Raw genomic sequence first — 20,123 nt, 5'->3', positions numbered from 1 at the left:
CAGAGGCCCAGGTTCAGGCGGATCTCAGGCAGAACCTTGTGGGCCAAGGAGCGGACTAGGGGTTTTGGTAAAATGCGGTAGAAAGTGACAGGAGTTTATTAGGCAGAGATCACTCTGCTGGGGGAATGTGCCAAAGCTGGGCAGCAAGCAAAATTATGGAGAAACCAGTTTGTACATAGACGCTCAACAGACGTGTATCGGAGTGACCTCTTTATTTCAGAGTGAAGATTTTAGTTCTAGTCTGTTTCTTCTCCATTTTCTAAACTTTATAGAAATATTTTCATTTGGAAAATGCAAACTCCTTCCTGTTGTTTGGTGTTTTGTCCTGCCTTAAACAGATATTCCTGAGTCAAATGATTAACGGTCTCTTAATGACAGAACATATATGGATCAATAAACACAAATGGTTTCCTCTAAAAGTCTTTTCATGTTCAACGCGCTTGAGCCTCAGGCATTGCTTGGATTTTACTGCCATCTAGTGCCTCTGAAAACACGTGTTGTTGTATTTCTGAGTAAGACACTCCCCAGAACTGTGTGAATGAGCAAATATATTTCTGTCTCTGGAATGGGAGAACCTCTGTTTTAGCTTTACTTATATCGCTTTTATATTGATGTAAAATAAGTCTGGTCTCATTTATTATGCTCTCTCTTTTCTCTGTACAGTTTTCTCTGTCCAATTAGGGAGCAAGTGGGAAGCTGAAATCCAGCCCATGTTCTGTTCCCAAGCCAAATGCAGAGGGGTTGCGGCTGCTCGGGGATAGTCATCTTTTCTGATTTTGCACTTACAAGTTAGCAGCAGCTCTGGTGTCACTCCATGGTACTTCCCACACGAAATCCAAGGCTCACAGCTCCCCTGAGGCTTCCAGTTTTAGGATTTGTTTTTGTTTCTGACTGTCTGTTCTTTACAAGACTCAGAAAGATCACTGGGCCAAAATGTATGATCAAACTATCACTGGTTGGTTGGTTTGGTTTGACTATAAACAACGTTTTGTATAGAATATTGTAATAATGGCCAGCCAGGCACAGTGGCTCATGCCTGTAATCCCAGCACTTTGGGAGGCTGAGGTGGGCAGATCACTTTAAGTCAGGAGTTCAAGACCAGCCTGGCCAACATGGTGAAACCCTGTCTCTACTAAAATACAAAAATTAACTGGGTGTTGTAGTGCACGCCTATAATCCCAGCTACTCGGGAGGCTGAGGCATGAGAATTGCTTGAACCCAGGAGGCGGAGGCTGCAGTGAGCTGAGATGGCGCCACTGCATTCCAGTCCGGGTGACAGAGCAAGACTCCATCTCAAAAAAAGAAAAGAAGAATATTGTAATAATGAACGTTCTTTTCAGAAAAGAAGTAGGAATGTACATGCTTTTGTGTTACACTCTCCATGCACTTGTTCAAACATACTGGAACACATTTTCTTTTCCAAGGATCCTTCATTAAAATTCTCATCTTCTTCAAAGGTCCCAAGCCACTCGTTTCCGTTGGCATCAACCAGCTCCTTTTGACAAGCAGCAGACATGGGCAATAGATAATGTCTATATCGGGGATGGCTGCATAGACATGTGCAGTGGCCATGGGAGATGCATCCAGGGAAACTGCGTGTAAGTCGATTTTTTTCTTCCTTCTGTTGAAAGCTCCTGATTCACATTCCATCTAGGAGATTTTTCTGTAACTGGTTTTTGAATCACTCCCATGCTTCCTTAAGTTACACATTTTTTCTGAAATATGATCTTGAGCTAACTGTGAAGTTGATGGATGCTGTATCTTCATTCTTGCTTAGAGATTAGGAACTGTACAATAGCTATCTTGTCAGGAGATGGATGAATTATAATTAACTATTTTATTTCCTTCTGTGTTTCTGTGATACACTTGAGCCTTGAAAATAACATTAGAAAAGGTTCAGGAGTTCAGTAAGTTCTGACCAAAACTAATACATCATAATACATATTCACTTAGGTCTGAATATATGTAAGGATATGCACTTGTCGTTGTTTAATTTATATTGCTATGTTGTTTGCCTAAGAAAGTATGTAGATGTCTGGTCAATTTACCAGAGGTATTTGATGGACAGGCCTATTATATTACTCTTAGAGAACCTCAGTATATTTGGAATAATTTAAATGAAGGGGTGTGTGTGTGTGTGTGTGTGTGTGTGTGTGTGTGTGTGTGTGTAAAGCATAGAGGCCCATGGTATGTGGGCCTCTATGCTTTATTTTTGAGATTATGCTGTTTAATGGGGAAGTATGAATGAAGATGCTTTCCCCATACACCTGGGAAGTCTTTTTGGCTAATGATTTTAGCCCATACCCAGGACGACCCTTGAGACCCCTGAGCCTCCCAGTCCTATATTCATATTCCCTTCCACCCTAAACAGGGAAGTCAGTCTTTTGGTAAGAAGTGACAGTTATTGCCCAAAGTAACTTCTGCTGTTAGGACCATGGCCCCTTGGATTCCTAAGTGGCTCAAACGCTCTGTTAAAAAGACTAATTTTGTAAATTATAAGGACCCACCAGTTTACTTTAGCAGCTCCCATTGTTTATCAGCCATTCAGAGCTGTGTGATATAAGAGATGGGCCTTTAGTTGATTCTTTGAAGTTGCTTCTTTCTCTCCACCTATAACCCTGAATCACTACCTTAGGAAATGTTATAGTTAGTTAATTCATAGATTATTTGTAACCTAAGCACAGTTAAGGAGAGCAGGTGTATTCTGGCAAGCTCTCTGAAAATCAGTAACTTTTCATCATCTTGGACCAGGAAAAGAGTAGTCTTCACTAATTTGAGAACAAGCTTGCAGGGGCTTTGTCTGATGTTGACTTTTCCTCTCTCCTGCTCTGCACCCAGCTGTGATGAACAGTGGGGTGGCCTGTACTGTGATGACCCCGAGACCTCTCTTCCAACCCAACTCAAAGACAACTTCAATCGAGCTCCATCCAGTCAGAACTGGCTGACTGTGAACGGAGGGAAATTGAGTACAGTGTGTGGAGCCGTGGCGTCGGGAATGGCTCTCCATTTCAGTGGGGTGAGTGTTTGGCTGCTGGTTATTCATTTCTGCTCCTCTTAAATTCCTTCCAAATAGTTGACTCTCTTCTGAAGTTTAATGGGCAAATCAAGATGCAGACTTAGTTACCCTAAAGGTACAACCCTGATCTGAACTTGCAGCTTTATACAAATCTTTATACTATAAAGATAACTGTATACTATACTTTATACCAAGTAATTAGAAAATAAATATAGTATAACTTTATGCTATGCTTTATACTAAGGAATCAGAAAATATTAATCATTCCCAGGATTTTTCTACCACAAATCAGTTGAGACTAATTATTCACGGTAGTGTCAGCACAGGGCATATTTAAGTACATATTAGAATGTGAGTGAATGTTCGTCTTGGAAAAGAGCACTTGTGCAATCTTCCATCTGCATGGAGCCCTTCTAATTGACAACTCCTGAGCTTGCAACAGATTTTGGATTTAAGGAGCCAAAAATCTGGAAAATGAGCTGTGATCGTTCCTGAATTTATTAACAACAATGAATCACTTTTATAGATTATCCAGGAAAGAATAATTATTAGAAATTACTAGACATTTGTATGTGTAGCATATTATCTTGTGAGTGACAGCAGCAAGGTTGGAAACTTTGAGAAATTTTATAGTCACTCTACTTTTCTGCCAAAGGCGACTCTGTTTAAAATACAGTTTCTTTTATACCATGATTAAATAGACAAATTAATGTTTTCAAATAACAAATTTTCTGCCAGCTGTTTATTTCCTTAGCATGCCCTACCTTAGAGTTTACATTTGTGCCAGTGAAGTGTATTATTTATATTCAACATTTTAGCTCAAGTAACAAGAAGACATATAGCATGTAGGCTTTTTATAACAACACTGACAAAGAATGCAGTGTTCAGGATACTTTTCCTCACTTAGAACTAAAAGTGAGTTTTTCACATATGTTCAACTAAAAAAAAACCATATATCAACATTAACAAATTAATACAGATGCCATTAAATTCTGCTAAAGTGTAAATTTAAAACATTACAATAATTAGAGATTATCTCTATAATTATAAAATTTCCAGATGTAGCTATTTTTAAATTTCATATTAAAATGTCATCTATTTACAGGCGCGGTGGCTCACGCCTGTAATCCCAGCACTTTGGGAGGCTGAGGTGGGAAGATCATCTGAGGTCAGGAGTTCAAGACCAGCCTGGCCAACATGGTGAAACCCCATCTCCATTAAAAATACAAAAATTAGCCGGGTGTGGTAGCACATATCTGTGGTCCCAGCTTCTCGGGAGGCTGAGGCAAGAGAATCACTTGAACCCAGGAGATGGAGGTTGCAGTGAACCGAGATTGCACTACTGCACTCCAGCCAGTCTCAAAAAATTAAATAATAATAATCATAATAAAATAGTCATCTCAACATGCTATCTTCTTAGTGGTTGATTCATTTTAAAAAATCTAATCAGTGTCTGAAAATAACTGGAGATAGTTTAATAAAAATAAAGGACAGTTATCTTAGTTCCAGCTCTCATCTTGCTTATGAAAAAAAAACAGCCAAGGCAACTTGGAAATGTGTCCTGGGCTGCAGTACTCAACCTTGGCCCAAATAAACTTTCATATTAAAAAAAGGAAAAAGAGAAAATCATCTTGGAATACATTGTTCTCTGTAAATAAGTCTTGAATGCTGAAATTTCAAAGTTTAGCAAACATTTGCTGGGTACCTACTGTGTACTAGGCAAAATACTAAGAGCTAGCATAGTAAGAAAGAGGGTAAGAAAATCAGTTCTACAATACTATGTGGCTTGTGTCACAAAATAAATATTAAAAGAATGGAAATACCAGCACTTTGGGAGGCCGAGGCAGGCAGATCATTTGAGCCCAGGAGTTAAGACCAGCCTGGACAACATGACAAAACCCTGTCTCTACAAAAAATTAGCTAGATATGGAGGCATGCACCTGTAGTCCCAGCCACTTGGGAGGCTGAGGTGGGAGGATCACTTGAACCCAGGAGGTCAAGGCTGCAGTGAGCTGTGATGGTGCCACTGCACTCCAGCCTAGGTGACAGAGCAAGACCCTGTCTCAAAAAAAAAATCCAAAGAAAATCTATAATCTGCAATCGAGATTCTTTATCACTGTTTTTTTTTTCATTTCTTTTTCTTAGGGTTGTAGTCGATTATTAGTCACTGTGGATCTAAACCTCACTAATGCTGAGTTCATCCAATTTTACTTCATGTATGGGTGCCTGATTACACCAAACAACCGTAACCAAGGTGTTCTCTTGGAATATTCTGTCAATGGAGGCATTACCTGGAACCTGCTCATGGAGATTTTCTATGACCAGTACAGTAAGCCCGGGTTTGTATTCAATTTGCTATCTAATAACAAGTACGTTGAGCAGAGATTGCTACCAGCAATCAAATCACAGGAGACTGAGGGGGACCTCAGACTTATGCCTCAGTAGAGCATGCCTCTGAGACTGAAATGAAGAAGGGTTTCTGAGCTGGATAAATAGCTGGTTTGGGTTTTTATTTTAAGAACAACTAGTTTTCACATCCCAGAATAAGATTAAATATTCTACCACAATGCCAGTGGTGACTGAACCCAGTGCAAAAACCCACAGAAATTAACTAGTATATTATAATTAATTTCAGCAATGCTTTGGGAAAATGGAAACAGAAAAATAAATAAATATTTATTTATATAGTGTTCACTCCGTTTTCAGAGAATTTTGGACTGGAAAGCAAAGAAACACAATAAAATGTAAATATCTTTAAGAAGCCTAGAGATTATTTTTAAACTCCTTGTTTAAAAACCTTGAATAAACACAACATATGTGTCATTTTAAAAAAATTACTGAAGGGCCAAAAGCAATGAATATGACCAATTAGAAATGTCAAAGAGTTGTTAAGAAGGAAAATAGCATATTCAGCAAAGTAGGAGGAGGAAGAGGGTAAGAAAAGAGAAGACAGAAAGAATGAGAAAGAGAGAGAGAAAGGCAGGGTCCAGGGGGAGGCTGAAGAGAAGAGGAAATAAATATAGCCTAGAAAGGAAACACATGCTGGGCATGGTGGCTCACACTTGTAATCCCAGCACTTTGGGAAGCCAAGGCAGGAGGATCACCTGAAGCCAGGAGTTTAAGACCAGCCTGGGCAGCAAAGCAAGACATTTTACCAAAAAAAAAGAAAAAAAAAAAAAACTTAAATTACTGGGTGTGGTAGCATGTGCCTGTAGTCCCAGCTACTCAGGAGACTGAGGCAGGAGGATTGCTTGAGTTCAGGAGTTTGAGGCTGCAGTAAGCTATGATTGTGGCACTACACTCTAGCCTGGGTGACAGAGTAAGACCCCATCTTTAAAAAAAAAAAAAAAAGGAAACAGATAATCCTTTAATGCATGGCAAGCCAGATATGGGCTAAAATTTGAGTAAAATAAAAAGAATCTTGTAAATGATAATTTAAATTCAATATATCAGTTAAGAATAGGTTCAGCTGTCAATGGCAAGAAACACAAAATAACTTAAGTTTTTCTCTCTCTCCTATGTAAATTACATCCCAAAAAAAAGTACTCCAGGACTGCTATAGTGGCTCCACAAGCACCAGTGACCCAGGTTCCTCCTGTCTTATTGTTCTGCCCCACTCAGCATGTGACTTTCATCCCATGGTCCAAAAGGGCCACTAGTTCCCCAACTTTACAGTCCATAGGAAGGAGGTTGGGGCGATAAGTGTGTGCTTTCTCTTCAAGGACATTTCCTAACAGCTGCACATACTTCCTTTCATATTCCATTAACTATTGAGTTTAGCCACATAGCCACACCCAGATACAAGGAAGGCTGGACATGCTGTCTTTATTCTGGGCAACCAGTCACTTGGATAAAAAGGCTCCTATTGGGAAGGAAGAAAGGGAGAATGGCCATTGAGGAAATACCAGCAGTTTTTGCCACAAGCAAAACTTTTAAATCTTCCACTTGCATTAAAGTTGGACGCCAGTAAAGGAATCCAACTAGAAGCTAAGTGGTACAGAGTAGCCTGTGCTCAACTTTTAGTAGGAGATAACAGACAAGCCAAGTAAACTGTTTCCTTGGTCTTGATGGAGGAATTTATAAAGACCTCAAGTATGAGTTCCTGAACACTTAAGCAACATAACATGCAAGGAAAAGAGAGTTATGTTTCTATAGGGTAAAAGCATAACTGTCTAATCTACTTTAGTTCTCTGAAGGGGAAACAAATTGACTGAGGTAGGAACAGTGGTCAGAATTTATTTAGACTTTCAAGTAGCCTTAGGTAAATTTCCATTCCAGAGATTTTTAAAATGTGGTCAAAGATTTATGAGAGAAAATAAAAACTAATTTAGAAGTAGGAAAGAAAAAATAGAAATAAAAGATCATTGCTCTGGGTGAAGAAGTGTGATTGTGTATCCCTCCAGAAACTGACAGATTTCAGATAGTATGTAAACATGCCAAACCAATAGAGGTAAATTTTAGGAACATCTCACAAGATAAGCATACCAAAAAAAAAGGTGAAGGGAAGACAAATGAGCTTCAAAATTGACATGAATGAGGAAATAGACTTTGGAAAAGACTCTGCGTAAAGGGTGATGTCTCCCAGCTGCCAGTACCCGCACAGGTGAGGGTCTAAGATTCATACTTTCTAGTCTATACTGTTCTTCCATAAGACTAAGATCCATTAAGCTATCATGGCCCAAAGGGTGCACAGAATGATGGCATAATAGAAAAAAAGTATTTAAAATTCAAGTTGTATAAATCCAACTAAAAGCATCCTACCTGTGAATGAATCTTGGTTGGCCTCCATCTGGAATACTACCTACTGTTCTGGCCACTCTACCTCAAGGAAGACAGAAAAAAAAAAAAGGAAAAATAAAATCAACAAGGAGATACTATATAAACAAAATTAATATAATGAAACCTCTTTAATGTGAAAGACGAACTAAAACTGTCACTGAAGCTCTCAGTTTAAAGGGCTTCATGGGATGAACTTGGACTAGTTGTCTTGCCTTGGAGCTCTGCAAACACTAAGAGGCATCCCTTGAGGTTAAAGGGAGGTAGATTAGCATAGATTAAAAAAATAAGATGATACTGGCTGGGCATGGTGGCTCATGCCTGTAATCCCAGCACTTTGGGAGGCCGAGGTGGGTGGATCACCCAAGGTCAGGAGTTTGAAACCAACCTGGCCAACATGGTGAAACCCCGTCTCTACTAAAAATACAAAAATTATCCAGGCGTGTTGGCATGAGTGCCTGTAATCCCAGCTACTCGGGAGGCTGAGGCAGGAGAATTGATGAACCCAGGAAGCAGAGGTTGCAGTGAGCTGAGACTGCACCATTGTACTCCAGCCTGGGCAACAGAGTGAGGTCTCTGTCTCAAAAAAAAAAAAAGATACTTTGTGAGGAGCATGGTAAATCTAAGGACATTATCTTCCCCAACAGATTTTATGAGTTATGAATATAAATTCAAGAGGTTGATATATTCCTGGGTTTTCATGTATAATTGTGATTAAGGGGCATTTTAGACCTTATTTCTAGCTAATTCAGTTTCCTGTTGGAGCATGGAGCCACATTTTTCCATGTCTGTCCCTGGTGAGTGAGACAGGGATAGATAGCATGCTGGGCTTGCTAGCCTATGGTTCTCACATGACATTTTCTATGAATATATACAATTTTAAATATTTTCAACAAAGCATATAAACAAAGTCAGTGTCTGCACCATAGACAACTGATAATGGACCTGGTATCCTCAGGCTGAGAGCTCAAATGTCCTCCCACAATCCAGTGTCCATACCCCAAGTCACTTGCCAGCACTCATGGAAACAGTGAAAACAAGGTGCCAGGGAAGGAAGCAGAAGAAGCCAAGCACTAGGTGACAGAAAAAAGTCAGCATTGGCTTATGTCTACCAAAGTGCATATACTCTAGGCCTACAGATACCCACCAGGTATGCAGAAAACTGTGCAGTCCCTCTAAAGCCTGCCCACGGACAGAACCAACTGGGAGTTCCGGGATACTTGAATCTGTTCACATTCTATTTCCCCCAATTTAGTGACTACTGAGACTTCATAAAATTAAGCCAGTTAATCGTGGTTTTTGAAAATTATTTTAGCTTATGTCCTTTCCTCACCTACCATGTGACATACAGTATCTTATGGCTGGTTATAAATCTTTTACTCACAGGAGATATTTGACAAGGGTTCTTCCCCACACCCTCCCCCATCATTTTCCTATAGATTTGTGAATATCCTTCTCCCTCCTGATGCTAAAGAGATTGCCACTCGTTTCCGCTGGTGGCAGCCAAGACATGATGGCCTGGATCAGAACGACTGGGCCATTGACAATGTCCTCATCTCAGGCTCTGCTGACCAAAGGACCGTTATGCTGGACACCTTCAGCAGCGCCCCAGTGCCCCAGCACGAGCGCTCCCCTGCAGATGCTGGCCCTGTCGGGAGGATCGCCTTTGACATGTTTATGGAAGACAAGACTTCAGGTAAATTATGCACAGTGCTAAATAAAAAGCCCAGTGGAAATGCAGTGGTTTGGATTTGGCTCTTTTCAAAAGAGCAAAATGTGGAACCTTTTCAGATGTTCCAGTGGTGTAGAAACACTGAAAAGGGTGTCATCCTTTTGTTCCTCTCAACCTTCCTGGTTGGCATTTTAGCTAAATCTTTTCTTTCATTCAAGCCAGCTAGTGTGTTTTTATATACAGCAATCTATAATTTTATTAACAGGATTTTCTTTTCTTAGAAAATTTTCAGTGTTTCCTGTTTTCTATTTTGGGTAGAAAGCCAAAGATTTCTACTCAAATCTTCTACCCAACAAATGACATTTCCCAGTCATTTGTTTTAGTATCTGAAGACAAATATTTTGTTTTGCTACAGGGCAGACACATTTGTAATGGCATTTCCTGTCTTAGGTCATGTCCCAGGTCTTGCTTGTTACCCTTCATTCCCTATAGGGGTATTCAATGATACTGGTGAAGCAGGAAGGACCTCTTTGTACTCCTCTCTTTTTTTGAAGACAGTTTCATTCTTGTTGCCTAGGCTGGAGTGCAACGGCACAATCCCAGCTCACTGCAACCTCCGCCTCCCAGGTGCAAGCAATTCTCCTGCCTCAGCCTCCAGAGTAGCTGGGATTACAGGCATGAACCACCATGCCCAGCTAATTTTGTAATTTTAGTAGAGATGGGGTTTCACCCTGTTGGCCAGGCTGGTCTTGAACTCCCAACCTCAGGTGATCTGCCCACTTTGGCCTCCCAAAGTGCTGAGATTACAGGCGTGAGCCACTGCACCCGGCCTATCCTTCTCTCATTTTTAATGTCTTGTTTTCATTTCATGACACTATTCTGGTCATCTTTATAAAAAGTGGTGACTTGTATTAAGTATGTATCTTTGCCATGCTACATATTTGTTATACTACATGAAACATGGTGTCTTCAGATAAAGCAGTGATATTCATTATATATCCCATACTAACATGTATCTAAACAGTAAAGATCGATATACTATTATGCCAGTATTGATTCAGACAGTGGAACTCTGTCACACCCAGCTCAGCCCCTAGCATCTTGCATGGAAAAGACAGTCTGGTTCATTTTTATAATAATAAGACTGATAAGAATCTTCCAGAAGAACAGCATGTCCTGGAAAAAAAACTGAAACTTGAGGAATTTAAAAAATTTTAATTTTAGTTAATATTTTATTGTAAAAGTATACATGTTCAAAATGTGAAACTGAGAAAATACAGAAAATCATAAGGATGAAAATAAAAATCATCCAGGGGATAACCATTGTCAATATTTTGGCATATATTCTTAGAGAACTTGAGTGCATTTACATAAACATATTTTTAACAAAATTATAGTCTTAAATTGTATATATTTCATAGCTTCGTTTTGTTTAGAATTAAATCCTTATTTCCTCATGTCCTTAGGTACCTTTGAATATAAAATTTTAGTAGCTATATACTCAATAATAATACTGGATATTTAGGTTAATTTCATTAATACATTTATTAGTATATCATGTGGCATAACATAACAGCAAATATTTACTTTGAAACACCCTTGTTTAAAAAAAAAAACTTGTAAATAGAAAAAGCTGAAAATGTCCCTCACCACTACTAAGTGTTATATTCTAAGGTTATTGAAATTTGCTTACATAGATCTGGTTCAGAACTTTGCTTCACTACTCATTTATTTTTTTTTCCTGTATAATGGTTTACATAAGTGAGTTTACAATCAGAGAATAATTTAAACACTGCTTCCATATGAATAAAAGCAAGCACAGACTAGTTATTCTAGTACCTAAAATGCTTATTTGATTTTGTGTTTAATTAGCAATATACAATTGAAGGAACAAATTTTCTGGCTCCTATCTGTCTTGCAAAAATGGAGTTCCTAGAAACTGTAACGTACACATCCAGAAGTAGTTTCTAATACTGCAGGAGAGACAGGTGAGTTAGTTAAGCAATGCAAGCCCTCTTTCATCAGGATTGCAGAGTTCTAGCATAAAATGAAGTATGTACCCCAGAATAAACTGACTCAGAGTATTCTTACTGGAATTCAAATTTCTGTGCACTTTGACTCTTGAGTCGTGTATCTGTGATGTAGGACTAAATGTGGCTCCAAATCCCTCACAGTAAAAAAACAGATAATGGTATTGCAGTCACTATTTGAATTCCAGAGATAAGCTGCTTGTTGTGCAGGCATATATGCTCAGACAAAATCAAAGAGACACAATATGGGAGAAGGCTAAATTATAGTTATTTGGTCTTTTCTCTGGATCCTCTGAGGCATCAACTGTGCTGCTTCCATAGTGGCTCCAAGCCTCCAGCTGCACCTGTTGAGCTTCCCTGGAAATGCTGGGACTAGCCAGAAAACTTTTAGAAAAGAATTGGACCTATAAAATCAAAGCATATTGTGAATGAGATGTAACATATATTATGGATATGTTTATTTTCTAACTTTTCTAGGACAAAATTAATGTAAAATCACCTCTTCCAGAAGAGAAAAGGAACTGTGAGGTTGCGGAGGAAGGGGTTAACAGAGAAAGAGAGAGAGGATCAACACATAAGATGTACTCTGCATTAATCAACTCATAATCTTACTACTTAGGTTTTCTTTAGACTCCTCCAAATCTATTCCTTCAGTAGTATTTTGCTGAATACATTTCCTCAAAGTGTTAACTGTTAATCAGGTTTAGAAGAGGAGTCAAGACTTATTAAAAGAAATATCTATCCAGAATACTTGAATATCCATACCTAAATAATCAAATATTAAGAACATTACCAAGTATTATCTTTGAATCCTAATTTCTTAAATAATCTCTTTAATAAGATTTTATTTTACTTTTGGCCAAATTAAACATGGCTTCACATTATAGGACTTAAAATTAGCCTTTATAACAAGTTTGTTATAAACTCATTTCTTAAACTCAAAAATCATTTGTTTATCTAACTAAATAGGGTGGTTGCCAGGATCTGGAGAAAGGGGAAATGAGGAATACTTTTTCAGGAGCTATAAAGTTTCTGTCATGCAAAAGAAATAAGTTCTAGAGATCTGCTGTACGACATAGTGTCTATGGTTGACAGGATGATATTGTGCACTGAAAATATGTTAAGAGGATATGTCTCATTAGGTGTTCTAAACAGCAACCCCCCCAACAAAAAATAAAAACCACACACACAAAAGGATACAAGGAAATTTTTGGAAGTGATGGATCGATTTGGTGCCCTGCTTGTGGTGATAGTATCATGGGTTGTGCATATTTCCGAAGTCATCAAATGTATATTTCATTTTTTAAAACAAATTTTTTGGAGACAGGGTCTCACTCTGCTGCCCAGGCTGGAGTGCAGTGGCACAATCACAAATCACTACAGCCCTGAACTCCTGGACTCAAGCAGCCTCCTGAGTAGCTGAGACTATGGGCAAGCACCACCACTCCAGCTAATTTTTTTTTAACAGTCAGGATCTCACTATGTTGCCCAGGCTGGCCTCAAGCGATCCTCCCACTTCAGCCTTTCAATGTGCTGGGATTACAGGCATGAGCCACCATACCCAGCCAAGATGTATATTTTAAATGTGTGTAATTTTTGTATATCAATTATTATCTTGATAAAGCTATAAAAAATTCATTACAAGATTTTTAGTTACCCAGATAATACTTTAAGAATTTGAGTAGAAGTAGTTAACTCTCTTCCCTATCCTGTATAAAACAAAATAAACAAAAAAAAATGACCATCCCAGTGCAATTGTGTTTCTTCATGATTCTTTCCTAATAAACAAGACACTGTAAATAAAATTTTTAAAATTAAAAAAAATTATCTCTACTTCTTTATATGCTACCTAAAAAGTTAAATATCTGCCAAAAAATAGTTATTTCCTTTCGATTTTCATTTACAATATGTACAATATACTTTTTTTCATGTGTAGACTAATATCTATGGTTGTGTGTGAACTAATATCAGACAAAGGGCATATATTTCAATCCTCCTAGTATTTATGTTCCTGAAACAATGTATTTACATTAGTGTTTTGTCTATAGAGTGTATATAATATGAGCAGTTTCTACTTAAAATAATTCTACGTCTTGCTTAAAGTGAAAATTTGCTTCAAGTATTTTTGTCACAAATTTGTCATAAAATTTTGTTTTTTGTTTTAAGTGAATGAGCACTGGCTATTCCATGATGATTGTACAGTAGAAAGATTCTGTGACTCCCCTGACGGTGTGATGCTCTGTGGCAGTCATGATGGACGAGAGGTGTATGCAGTGACCCATGACCTGACTCCCACTGAAGGCTGGATTATGCAATTCAAGGTGAAATGTTATGATCTTTGATTAAATAAACAACCATACATTAGCAATATAACAAATCAAAAATATCAGAGAAAAGATGATCTAATATTTCATTGACTTAGTATATACTTTGAAAAGTAAAATTTACTATTAAACTAATATACAACTTTATATATTGCTTAATGATTAAAAGTATTTTATTTCTGAACTATTTCAAGTTCAAACTTTTTTTAATCTTTTTTATTATACTGTAAGTTTTGGGATACATGTGCAGAACATGCAAGTTTGTTACATAGGTATACATGTGGCATGGTGGTTTGCTGCACCCATCAAACCGTCATCTACATTAGGTATTTCTCCTAATGCTATCCCTCCCCCACTCCCCAACAGGCCCCAGTGTGTGATGTTCCCCTCCCTGTGGCGATGTGTTCTCATTGTTCAACTCCCACCTATGAGTGAGAACATGTGGTGTTTGGTTTTCTGTTCTTGTGTTAGTTTGCTGAGAATGATGGTTTCCAGCTTCATCCATGTCCCTGCAAAGGACATGAACCCATCTTTTTTATGGTTGCATAGTATTCCATGGTATATATGTACCACATTTTCTTTATCCAGTCTAACATTGATGGGCATTTGGGTTGGTTCCAAGTCTTTGCTATTGTGAACAGTGCCACAGTAAACATACGTGTGCATGTGTCTTTATAGCAGCATGATTTATAATCCTTTGGGTATATACCCATTAATGGGGTGGCTGGGTCAAATGGTATTTCTAGTTCTAGATCCTTGAGGAATTGCCACACTGTCTTCCACAATGGTTGCACTACTTTACACTCCCACCAACAGTGTAAAAGCATTCCTATTTCTCCATAGCCTCTCTAGCATCTGTTGTTTGCTGACTTTTCAATGATGGCCATTCTAACTGGTGTGAGATGGTATCTCAATGTGGTTTTGATTTGCATTTCTCTAATGACCAGTGATGATGAGCATTTTTTCATGTTTGTTGGCCACATAAATGTCTTCTTTTGAGAAGTGTCTGTTCATATCCTTCTCCCACTTTTTGATGGTTTTTTTTTCTTGTAAATTTGTTTAAGGTCTTTGTAGATTCTGGATATTAGCCCTTTGTCAGATGGATAGATTGCAAATTTTTCTCCCATTCTGTAGGTTGCCTATTCACTCTAATAGTTTCTTTTGCTGTGCAGAAGCTCTTTAGTTTAATTAGATCCCATTGGTCTATTTTGGCTTTTGTTGCCATTGCTTTTGGTGTTTTAGTCATGAAGTCTTTGCCCATGCTTATGTCCTGAATGGTATTGCCTGGGTTTTCTTCTAGGGTTTTTATGGTTTTAGGTCTTAACATTTAAGTCTTTAATCCATCTTGAGTTAATTTTTGAATAAGGTGTAAGGAAGTGGTCCAGTTTCAGTTTTCTGCATATGACTAAGCCAGTTTTCCCAACACCATTTATTAAATAGGGAATCCTTTCCCCATTGCTTGTTTTTGTCAGGTTTGTCAAAGATCAGATGGTTGTAGATGTGTGGTGTTATTTCTGAGGCCTCTGTTCTGTTCTACTTTTCTATATAACTGTTTTGGTACCAGTACCACGCTGTTTTTGTTACTGTTGCCTTATAGTAGACTTTGAAGTCAGGTAGCATCATGCCTCCAGGTTTGTTCTTTCTGCTTAGGACTGTCTTGGCTATGCAGGCTCTTTTTTGGTTCCATGTGAAATTTAAAGTAGTTTTTCCAGTTCTGTGAAGAAAGTCAATAGTAGCTTGATGGGGATAGCATTGAATCTATAAATTACTTCGGGCAGTATGGCCATTTTGACGATATTGATTCTTCCTAACCATGAGCATAGAATGTTTTTCCATTTGTTTGCATCCTCTCTTATTTCCTTGAGCAGTGGTTTGTAGCTCTCCTTGAAGAGGTCCTTCACATCCCTTGTAAGTTGTATTATTCCTAAGTATTTTGTTCTCTTTGTAGCAATTGTGAATGGAAGTTCACTCATGATTTGACTCTGTTTGTCTGTTATTGGTGTACAGAAATGCTTGTGATTTTTGCACATTGATTTTGTATCCTGAGACTTTGCTGAAGTTGCTTATCAGCTTAAGGAGATTTTGGGCTGAGACAATGGGGTTTTCTAAATAGACAATCATGTCATCTGCAAACAGAGACAATTTGACTGCCTCTTTTCCTAACTGAATACCCTTTATTTCTTTCTCTTGCCTGATTGCCCTGGCCAGAACTTCCAATACTGTGTTGAATAGGAGAGAGAGCTAAGAGAGGGCATCCTTGTCTTGTGCCTGTTTTCAAAGGGAATACTTCCAGTTTTTGCCCATTCAGTATGATATTGGCTGTGGATTTGTCATAAATAGCTCTTATTATTTTGAGATATGTTCCATCAATACCTAGTTATTGAGTTTTTAACATGAAGGGCTATTTTGTCAAAGGCCTTCTCTGCATCTATTGAGATAATCATGGCATTTTTGTCATTGGTTCTGTTTATGTGATGGATTACATTTATTGATTTGTGTATGTTGAACCAGCCTTGTATCCCAGGGATGAAGCCAACTTGATCTTGGTTGGATTTGGTTTGCCAGTATTTATCAAGGATTTTCACATCAATATTCATCAGGGATGTTGGCCTGAAATTTTCTTTTTTTGTGGTGTCTCTGCCAGGTTTTGGTAGCAGGATGATTCTGGCCTCATAAAATGAGTTAGGGGGGATTCCCTCTTTTTCTGTTGTTTGGAATAGTTTCAGAAGGAATGGTACCAGCTCTTCTTTGTACCTCTGGTAGAATATGGCTGTGAATCCGCCTGGTCCTGGGCTTTTTTTGGTTAGTAAGCTATTAATTACTGCCTCAATTTCAGAACTTGTTATTGGTCTGTTCAGGGATTCAACTTCTTCCTGGTTTAGTCTTGGGAGGGTGTATGTGTCGAGGAATTTATCCATTTCTTCTAGATTTTCTAGTTTGTTTGCATAGAGGTGTTTATAGTATTCTCTGATGGTAGTTTGTATTTCTGTGGAATCTGTGGTGATATCCCTTTTATCATTTTTTATTGCGTCTATTTGATTCTTCTCCCTTTTCTTCTTTATTCGTCTCACTAGTGGTCCATCTATTTTGTTGATCTTTTCAAAAAAACAGCTCCTGGATTCATTGATTTTTTTGAAGGGTTTTTTGTCTCTATCTCCTTCAGTTCTGCTCTGATCTTAGTTATTTCTTGTCTTCTGCTAGCTTTTGAATGTGTTTGCTCTTGCTTCTCTAGTTCTTTTAATTGTGATGTTAGGGTTTCAATTTTAGATCTTTCCTGCTTTCTCTTGTGGGCATTTGGTGCTATGAATTTCTCTCTACACACTGCTTTAAATGTGTCCCAGAGATTCTGGTATGTTGTTTCTTTGTTCTCATTGGTTTCAGAGAACATCTTTATTTCTGCCTTCATTTCGTTATTTACCCAGTAGTCATTCAGGAGCAGATTGTTCAGTTTCCATGTAGTTGTGTGGATTTGAGTTTCTTAATCCTAAGTTCTAATTTGATTGCACTGTGGTCTGAGAGACAGTTTGTTATGATTTCCATTCTTTTGCATTTGCTGAGGAGTGTTTTACTTCCAATTATGTGGTCAATTTTGGAATAAGTGTGATGTGGTGCTAAGAAGAATGTATATTCTGTTTATTTGAGGTGGAGAATTCTACAGATGTCTATTAGGTCCGCTTGGTCCAGAGGTGACTTCAAGTCCTGGATATCCTTGTTAATGTTCTGTCTCGTTGATCTAATATTGACAGTGGGGTGTTAAAATCTCCCATTATTATTGTGTGAGAGTCTAAGTCTCTTTGTAGGTCTCTAAGAAGTTGCTTTATGAATCTGGGTCCTCCTGTATTGGGTGCATATATATTTAGAACAGCTAGCTCTTCTTGTTGCGTTGATCCCTTTACCATTATGTAATGCCAGTCTCTGTCTCTTTTGAACTTGGTTGGTTTAAAGTCTGTTTTATCAGAGACTAGGATTGCAACCCCTGCTTTTTTGTGCTTTCTGTTTGCTTGATAAATATTCCTCCATCCCTTTATTTTGAGCCTATGTATGTCTTTGCACATGAGATGGGTCTTGACTCTTTATCCAATTTGCCAGTCTGTGTCTTCTAATTGGGGCATTTAGTCCATTTACATTTAAAGTTAATATTGTTATGTGTGAATTTGATCCTGTCATTATGATGCTAGCTGGTTATTTTGCCCATTAGTTGATGCAGTTTATACATAGCATCAATGGTCTTTACAATTTGGTATGTTTTTGCAGTGGCTGGTACCAGTTGTTCCTTTCCATCTTTAGTGCTTCCTTCAGGAGCTCTTGCAGGGCAGGCCTGGTGGTGACAAAATCTCTCAGCATTTGCTTTATCTGTAAAGTATTTTATTTCTCCTTCACTTATGAAGCTTAGTTTGGCTGGATATGAAATTCTGGGTTGAAAACTCTTTTCTTTAAGAATGTTGAATATTGGCCCCCACTCTCTTCTGGCTTGTAGGGTTTCTGCAGAGAGATCTGCTGTTAGTCTGATAGGCTTCCCTTTGTGGGTAACCCGACCTTTCTCTCTTGCTGCCCTTAACATTTTTTCCTTCATTTCAACCTTGGTGAATCTGACAATTATGTGTTTTTGGGTTGCTGTTCTCAAGGAGTATCTTTGTCGTGTTCTCTGTATTTCCTGAATTTGAATGTTGGCCTGCCTTGCTAGGATGGGGAAGTTCTCCTGGATAATATCCTGCAGAGTGTTTTCCAACTTGGTTCCATTCTCCCCATCACTTTCAGATACACCGATCAAACATAGATTTGGTCTTTTCACATAGGCCCATATTTCTTGGAGGCTTTGTTTCTTTTCACTCTTTTTTCTCTAATGTTGTCTTCTCGCTTTATTTCATTGATTTGATCTTCATTCTCTGATATTCTTTCTTCCACTTGATCGATTCGGCTTTTGATACTTGTGTATGCTTCATGAAGTTCTCGTTCTGTGTTTTTCAGCTCCATCAGGTCATTTATATTCTTCTCTAAACTGGTTACTCTAGTTAGCAGTCCCTCTAACCTTTTTTCAAGGTTCTTATAGCTTCCTTGCACTGGGTTAGAACATGCTCCTTTAGCTTGGAAGAGTTTGTTATTACCCACCTTCTAAAGCCTACTTTTGTCAATTTGCCAAGGTCATTCTCCATCCCGTTTTGTTCCCTTGCTGGCAAGGAGTTGTGATCCTTTGGAGAAGAGGCATTCTGGCTTTTGGAATTTTCTAGCTTTTGGAATTTTCAGCCTTTTTGCGCTGGCTTCTCCCCATCTTCGTGGATTTATCTACCCTTGGTCTTTGATGTTGGTGACCTTAGGATGGGGTCTATGAGTGGACCTCCTTTTTGCTGGTATTGATACTATTCCTTTCTGTTAGTTTTCCTTCTGACAGTCAGGCCCCTCTGCTGCAGGTCTGCTGGACTTTGCTGGAGGTCCATTCCAGACCCCGTTTGCCTGGGTATCACCAACAGAGGCTACAGAACAGCAAAGATTGCTGCCGTTTCCTTCCTCTGGAAGCTTCGTCCCAGAGGGGTACCCGCCAGATGCCAGCTGGAGCTCTCCTGTATGAGGTGTCTGTCGGCCCCTACTGGGAGGTGTCTCCCAATCAGGATACACAGGGGTCAGGGTTTTACTTGAGGAGGCAGTCTGTCCCTTATCAGAGCTCAAATGCTGTCCTGGGAGAACCGCTGCTCTCTTCAGAGCTGTCAAGCAGGGATGTTTAAGTCTGCTGAAGCTGTGCCCCTGCTGAAGCTGTGCTCCCTTCCCCCAGGAGCTCTATCCCAGGGAGATGGAAGTTTTATCTATAAGTCCCTGACTGGGGCTGCTGCCTTTTTTTCAGAGATGCCCTGCCCAGAGAGGCAGTTGGCCTTGCTGAGCTGAGGTGGGCTCCACCCAGTTCAAACTTCTGGGTGGCTCTGTTTACACAGTGAAGGGAAAACTGCCTACTCAAGCCTCAGTAATGGTGGATGCCCCTCCCCCCACCAAGCTCGAGCATCCCAGTTCGACCTCAGACTGCTGTGCTGGCCATGAGAATTTCAAGCCAGTGAATCTTACCTTGCTAGGCTCCGTGGGGGTGGGACTCACTGAGCCAGGCACTGAAGGGAATCTCCTGGTCTGCCAGTTGCAGACTGTGGGAAAAGCACAGTACCTGGGCCGGAGTGCACTGTTCCTCCCAGCACAGTCACTCACGGCTTCCCTTGGCTAGGAAAGGGAAATCCCCCAACCCCTTGTGGTTCCACCCCACCCTGTTTCAGCTCCATGGGCTCCATGGGCTGTACCCACTGTCCAACCAGTCCCAATGAGATGAA

At 39.2% G+C, this 20,123-nt stretch overlaps 1 protein-coding gene across 3 annotated transcripts in view; it reads left to right on the top strand.

Annotated features, from left to right (window-relative positions):
- Nucleotides 1-20,123, top strand: part of RELN (reelin) — a 521,226-nt gene that overhangs the window by 467,115 nt on the left and 33,988 nt on the right. For all 3 annotated transcript variants that reach the window (XM_003268163.3, XM_030826362.1, XM_030826363.1), the window contains exons 47-51: nucleotides 1,458-1,598; nucleotides 2,839-3,016; nucleotides 5,162-5,355; nucleotides 9,232-9,488; nucleotides 13,661-13,815. In XM_003268163.3, coding sequence (XP_003268211.1) covers nucleotides 1,458-1,598; nucleotides 2,839-3,016; nucleotides 5,162-5,355; nucleotides 9,232-9,488; nucleotides 13,661-13,815 — 925 coding nt within the window. The remainder of the gene's footprint in view (nucleotides 1-1,457; nucleotides 1,599-2,838; nucleotides 3,017-5,161; nucleotides 5,356-9,231; nucleotides 9,489-13,660; nucleotides 13,816-20,123) is intronic.

Source organism: Nomascus leucogenys, chromosome 13 (genome assembly GCF_006542625.1).
Source record: "Nomascus leucogenys isolate Asia chromosome 13, Asia_NLE_v1, whole genome shotgun sequence".
NCBI lineage: Eukaryota > Metazoa > Chordata > Mammalia > Primates > Hylobatidae > Nomascus > Nomascus leucogenys.
Note: the sequence above shows the minus strand (reverse complement) of the source record. Positions and strands in the feature narration are given on the sequence as shown.